At 35.9% G+C, this 7,508-nt stretch overlaps 1 protein-coding gene across 1 annotated transcript; it reads right to left on the bottom strand.

Annotated features, from left to right (window-relative positions):
- Window positions 1-164: 164 nt before the first annotated feature.
- LOC125682481 (protein THEM6-like) lies at window positions 165-5,437 on the bottom strand. The gene is made up of 3 exons (XM_048923112.2): window positions 5,259-5,437; window positions 2,142-2,353; window positions 165-2,031 (listed from the first exon to the last, which is right to left on the bottom strand). Exons 1-3 carry the CDS (start codon window positions 5,401-5,403, stop codon window positions 1,801-1,803), a joined length of 588 nt encoding a protein of 195 aa, XP_048779069.1. The 5' UTR covers window positions 5,404-5,437; the 3' UTR covers window positions 165-1,800.
- Window positions 5,438-7,508: the final 2,071 nt, after the last annotated feature.

Genomic DNA, 7,508 nt, shown 5'->3' with positions numbered 1-7,508 from the left:
AACTTTTCTGCTGGGTTAAAATGGATATACTGCAGATCTGAACTTGTTTATTAACAAGAGAGCCTTAGAGTTTGACTCTTAAATCAGGTGGGATAAATCATTAAATATTGTGACAGATCTATCCTTTATAAATTTAGAAAAATCAAAAAATGTTGAAACAAACATTACAATGAATATTTAATTCAATACAGAACACATGTAGACAATTTCAGAAAGGAATGGTCAAGTTAATACTGCATTAAAACTGCAGTAATAATACTATATAATAATACAGTTAATACTGCAGTAAAAAAAATTACATCAAGGTAAGAGCTGTAATTTAGTTATATTGATCAAGAAATTAAAAGGGCTCATCAGTCACAGTGCTCACATGAGTCATGTTCATACAGAGATAATCTGACTCCGTTTCATCACCCGAGTCGTGTTCATACAGAGATAATCTGACTCCGTTTCATCACCTGAGTCGTGTTCATACAGAGATAATCTGACTCCGTTTCATCACCTGGGTCGTGTTCATACAGAGATAGTCTGACTCCGTTTCATCACCTGAGTCATGTTCAATCATACAGAGATAATTTGACTCTGTTTCATCACCTGAGTCGTGTTCATACAGAGATAATCTGACTGCCTCATCATATAAACTTTGAGTCATTCTAATGTGGCTGCACTGAATCTACACTACGTGAGGATGGATGCATATCAATAAAACAAAGTTCTTTTCTTGAGAGAAAATTTCAGTAGATTTCTTTTAGATACATTCCTAGTATGTAGAATTTTAAACGCCATGTCTAGGTTATGGTGTTCACGGGTTGATAAAACATAAACACAATATAATTATGTCTTCCCTCTTTCTGGGGGAGACATGTTTTTGTACTTTCTGTCTGTCACAATATCTTATGAACACTTCTCCTATATGGCTTATCGATAGACTTGAAACTTTGTACAATGCTTCATTGCCATTTGTAGATGTGCATATTGGTGGGACAGGAGGATCAAATTATTTACCTAAAAGTTATAGTGGATCTAAGAGGGGTGGAGGATGTAAAATAGATTGTGAACACTTCTCCTATATGGCTTATCTGATAGATTTGGAATTTTGTACAATGCTTCATTGCCATTTGTAGATGTGCATATTGCAGGGACAGGAGGATCCAATTGTTGTCCTTAAAGTTGTAAAGGATCTGAGGGGTGGAAGGTGTAAAATAGTTTGTGAACACTTTTCCTATGTGGATTATTGGAGTTCATATTGTCTATGTTCCTGCTCATACTTTCTTCTCCATAACATGCAGTACATTAAAGGGAGGAGGTTTCATATGGAGCACTTTGAATTTGAGGAGACATTTGTTTTTTCTAAAAACAATCTCTAGTGTTTGTATATTGTGGTTCTTAAGATGATTCTTCTACATATTCCACATTAAAACTTATTGAATAAAAACTATTACAGTCCCCCTATGCCCCCAGAGTCATGGTTTAAAAATAAAGCTTTTACACGATTAGGATTTTCTGGTCAAGTCCTGATCAGATTTTTTTTACAAACCCCAACTTATTCTCGCAATTTTCTAGTTACCTATGACCCCTTCATTTGAACAAACTTTAATCTCCTTTACCCAGGATGCTTTGTGCCAAGGTTGGTTGAAGTTAATTCTGGAGTACAGGTAAAACAAATGTGAAAAGTTAACTACAATAATTGACAAACAAATTTTGATCAGAAAAAAGATTGTCATGCTAATTAATACTGTATGTATCACAGGCTGAATTTGATAAAATCATTAAAATTAAAAATCTTTTGATAACATAAAATTACAAAGTTTTCCTGAGTTTTTCACTAGAGATTTGATTTAATTCTATAAATCTTTGTAGTTCTAGGGGTGGTGGGGGTGACTGAAGGGTGGAGTTCATGTTATTTATGACACTCTCTGGACTTGCTCCTTTCACCACCATTTTGACTATTGCAATAGCAGACACAAAATTAGTCTTTGTTTCTACTATTTGGTGTTCTATATAAAATGCCTTAGAATCCCAATGAAGAATCTACAAGTAAAAAAGAATTGTGGTATAATCAAAGTTAATAAGCTTTCTTGAGTTAAAGTGTTGCAAATTAATATTTATGATTATAGCTACAGAGTACTAGCGAGTGTTACCTTTGATCTTATCTGGAAAAAGTCAAAGAGCTGTAGAGATTTCCTATATCTTATCGTACTACCACCATTAATAATTGTTGCGTTGCATTTTTGAAGACCTTTCCAAATGCCCTTTTCTAGAAGGAGTTTCATCCTGGCAAAATCACATTCCCGGAGATAGCGGGAGTTGTTCATGTGCCAGTTGGCATCCATATCGCTAAACCAACATAATCCTGTAAGAAATGAAAATTCTTCAATAGAAATGTGATACAAGCAAGTCCTAGTGTGTAGATAGCAAGAACCTTGCAAGATATATAAAGTTCATAATAAGGGTACAGTATGCAAGGTGAAGATAATGAACAGTGATCAATCTCATAACTCCTACAAGCAATACAAAATAGATAGTTGGGCAAACACGGACCCCTGGACACACCAGAGGTGGGATCAGGTGCCTAGGAGGAGTAAGCATTGAGGTAAAATCATCTTTGCAAGCCAAGGGATTTCGATCCTCTCTGTTCCATGTGAGAAAAAGCTAGTCCTCGGGGCCCTTTGAACTAGACATACTTGTAAACTGGAAATTAATATCCTGTTCAATATGCTTACTTTTGAAGAATAATTACCTGTAAAATGTATATGCAGTGAAAGTGTCTAATCTGACGTGACTGGAAGACAATTTTTTTGTCAGAATACAGCATAAAAAATAGGGTCAGAAGACCCAGTGAAACGGCTAAATTGCATGGTTGTCAGATTAGACAGTTTTCATTGTACATAAAATTGATTTTTATACACCCGTATATACTTTTGGGCTAAAAATAGGTCTTTTTTTCATTACGGATGTACAGATATTGCCCTGATAATTAGTTAAAGGCTTCCTCTCTGAGGAATACAAGTGTAGTTAGCATTTCAGCTGGATTGGTGCACTATGACCTACTTTAGGGGTAGAAGTAGGTCAAGCAGTTTTCTAGATTTTTAGCTCACCTGAACCGAAGGTCAAGTGAGCTTTTCTGATCACATTTTGTCCGTCTGTCTTTCTGTCCGTCTGTAAACTTTTCACATTTTCGACTTCTCCAGAACCACTGGGCCAATTTCAACCAAACTTGGCCAAAAGCATCCTTGGGTGAAGGGCTTTCAAGTTTGTTCAAATGAAGGGCCATGTCCCTTTCAAAGGGGAGATAATCACAAAAATAGGGTGGGGTCATTTAAAAATCTTCTCAAGAACCACTGGGCCAGAAGAGCTGAAATTTACTTGAAAGCTTCCTTACATATTGCAGATTCAAGTTTGTTCAAATCATGGCCCCCGGGGGTAGGATGGGGTCACAAGGGGGGATCAAAGTTTTACATACAAATATATAGGGAAAAACTTTAAAAATCTTCTCAAGAACCACTAAGCCAGAAAAGCTGAGATTTACATGAAAGCTTCCTGACATAGTGCAGATTCAAGTTTGTTAAAATCATGGATCAAAGTTTTACATATAAATATATAGTTAAAATCTTCTCAATAACAATTGAGTCAGAGAAGCTGATATTTACAAGAAAACTTTCTGACATAGTGCATATTCAAGTTTGTTCAAATCATGGCCCCCGGGGAGTAAGATAGGGAAAATCTTTAAAAATCTTCTTCTCAAGAACCATTGGGCCAAAGAAGTTGACATTTACATGAAAGCTTTCTGACGTAGTGTAGATTCAAGTTTGCAAAAATTGTGGCTTCCAGGGGTAGTAGGGGCCATAATAGGGACTAAGGTTTTACATGCAAATATATATGGAAAGTCTTCAGATATGGGCCAAGGTGACTCAGGTGAGCGATGTGGCCATGGGCCTCTTGTTATTTTTTGGTATGGTCAAAGGATTTGCTCTGAAATATTGTCACAACCTCCCTCTCAGAGAAATACATAATCAGTTCGCATTTCAACCTAATTGGTGCACCATGACATACTTTAAGTCTAAAAGTAGATCTAACGGTTTCCTGGACTTTTTATCATAGATAGATATTGCACCAACATTTTGTCACAATCTCACTCTCAGAGAAAGACATAATCAGTTCACATGTCAGATGGATTTGTGCACTCAATACATGTGTGTTGTATCAATTCAGAGTGCACAATATACTTCCAGGTTGAATTTCACTGTCTGCTGGGCATATATTGTACCGTTTGCGTTACTCTTGTTACAGGATGTTTTTCAAATTAAACACGTACAGTTGTGGTCCTAAGAAAAGAACAACAATCTAATGGTAAAACTCTTGCATACTTACTACATCGAGATTCACCTGTAATACCTTGTGTAATAAAGCATCTGTGTGAACAGATCAAATGATCTAGTTTTAATTATTTTAACTAAAGAGATATTTATATTTTCAGATATTGTGTTGAATTTTAGTTTTGGACTGATACTGTTTATGACTGAAAACTTTGATCTACATGTTCATGCCATAGAGCCTTATCCTAGCACCACAACACTGAACCAGGAGGCTATGAAATTTACATTCCTATGTACTACAAAGTCAGTTTGGGTATTTGATTCCTCTCGGCCCCCAGGAAAGCATGAATATTTTGTTACCGTAAGCCCAATGATAACAATTATTTGAGAAGAAATTGGTTATTAATGTTGATTTAGAGCTTTTGATACTCTAAACCAGCTGCACTTTACTTACTGTACAGCATGTTTAACGTTACAGAATCAATGAAACATGGCATTGGTAATGAATAGATCCACCTTTGATTTTAAAAAAATTGTCCTTGTTTGTCCAATTTTGGCAACCACTGCATTGTCTTGAGGTAGAGTGTTCGCTCCGCATGTAGAAGGTCGGGGGTTCGAATCCTGGCCTCGAAAGACCTAAGTGCATGCCAATCGCTCTGCACCAGGTGTGAATGTCACGGGTCCTCAGAGATGACCTTAAAAAACGGATGTCCCGTGTCACAGTAGGTGTGGCACACTAAAGAACCCTCATTGCGCAATGGCCGTAAGCTCTGAGCATAGGCCAAAATTTGAAGCCCTTCACCGGTATTGGTGACGTCTCCATAAAATTCTTGAGAGGGGCGTTAAACAAGATACAATCAATCAATCATCCAATTTTGGCTTTACGTACATGGTATCCCCGATGATACCCGCCCCTTGTGATTTACATACTGTACTACATACCATTTATCAGACTTTCTTCCAATATGGGCGGTTGCTGATTCCATTTTAGAGAATACAAAATTCCTGAAATGACAAGTCTTATGAAATATGCAATGTCGAACAGAGCAAGAGCCGCTGCTGTTACAACAAGATAAACAACGATCATTTTAGCCAACTCAAATACCGGATGTCTGCTTATCACCCTAAATTTAGAGCCCATTAAAGGTTACTGTACCCGAAATACACAGTCATATGGTTGGAATGTACATATCTAATGCCAGTCAGGTGATTTTTTTAATACCACTGAGCTATCTACGGGGAACTTTCTCCTATCTATAGGGGAATAATGCAAGAAACTTTGATGCTCTCTATCATATTGTGTAAGGCATTATAGAACAAAAAAAACTGCACCGAATGTTATTCTAAACTATATGCAATATTTTCAGTTTTTTCCTCGTGTAAGGGACCACAAGTAAAGTTGTTTGTTTTCAGACAATCTCCAACTACTGATAGGACCAAAACGCACATTGGTTACGTAATAAGGGATTTATTGTAGAATAATGTACGAAACTTAAAAATGCTTCTGATCTGTTTAAAACGAGAAATATTGTCTAAAGCGTTATACAAAAATTTCGATAGTCAATCTTCAAAATTTTCTTGCGATCCTTTAAAAGAATCACGCGGCTGACCCCTAAACCTACCCATCCGGCCCCTAAAACTATACATCCACATTATCTCGAAACAGAAAAAAAAAGATTTTGTTAGACGTGTTAGAACAAAACTTGTAGATAATAACGAGAACCATACAACGGTATCAACTTTTAGGGACCAGGGGCCCGTTTTACAAAACAACTTACGACAAAGTCGCAAGTCTTAAATTCTAAACACAGTTATTACTTTAAATGAATAAAGTAAAACTTGTCTGAGGCTTAATTTTCAACATTTTTTAAAAAAAATGTTTTGCATTTGGAGTGAATAATCTAACAATAAACTGGAAAATTCCAGTATGTAAAGTTGGTCGTAAGTTCTTTTGTAAAACGCGCCCCAGTCCCTCAAATAAGGGACCAGAAGGAGTAAAAAAAATATTTTCTTACTCCAAACAGAATTGAAGTAAAGTTGTTCGTTCTGACATTCTCGAACTACTGATGTTAGCAAAATGGCGGTTATGTAATAAGTACTGATGTCACTAACATGGTCATCGGTGACGTAATGAGTACAGGTCTTATATTCGAAAATTTTTATTCTTTTCATCACTAAAACTAAATATATTTTTCTAAAGCATTATATAACAAGGTTTGTTCGTTAATTTAGGGACGGATTGCATCATGCATCTATCGCATTGCAGAATTAAACGGAAGACCTCGTTGTGCACAACCCGTGCGCTACTCGCACCAATCTCTACCCAGAGTTATCGTTCCTTACACTCACTTACACCTCTGTCAACGTCTCAAGGGTTTTACAAGATTTTTGTAAAATGGCACGTATACTCAAATAAAGTATGGTTTTGACTTTAGTTACAAAAATATACGTAAACTAGAGCCAAGCTCGTTGCAAAGCAACGAGAGGTCTTCCGTCGGAGCTTTGTGACATAAAAACCTTAAACTTGACCATATGTCCTTGGGTCAGGTCCTAATGCAACCTAGTTAACATGAAAATACAGGAACCGTACATGAATATGTGTGTGTGGGATCTAACTTTCGCCTTCTTTCCCTCTTGATATGTTATACGTAACATCACCCCGGGGAAAAATTATTTGAAATAATTATCCAGTGATTTTACAAAAGACGAATACAAGTTAAGTTTTTAGAAAGAAAATAATCAACTGTACTGTGACAGGAAGATAAGTACTGTAACGATATAAGTAGTTTGGCTACGCTGGCAATTCTGACTTCTCGTATGTACTTATGAAATAGTTTGAGAATTTAATATATATCATTGAAATGAAGCTATAAAGGTGTACTATAAATTTTTATCGTTAGGTGTTTAATAAATTTATACTACTCAAGTACATGCGTGTATGATCTCATTCCACGAATCAGTCTTTTGAGGCGTGCGTGTATGTGGGATTAAATTCTTTCAGCATTTAACTTTTCAGTCCCAATAATGAACAAAAAAATTACTATTTAAATTTATGAAATTTATGGCTCAGGACATACAATAAAGGTTTATAGCTGTTACCAATATTTTATCATACAACAAAATTATGATATCATAATATTCAGACTGAAGAGAATAATTCATCGAGTTTGAATTATTTATACATACAAATCA

The sequence above is a fragment of the Ostrea edulis genome, chromosome 2 (assembly GCF_947568905.1).
Source record: "Ostrea edulis chromosome 2, xbOstEdul1.1, whole genome shotgun sequence".
NCBI lineage: Eukaryota > Metazoa > Mollusca > Bivalvia > Ostreida > Ostreidae > Ostrea > Ostrea edulis.
This window is presented reverse-complemented; position numbering and strand designations above follow the sequence as displayed.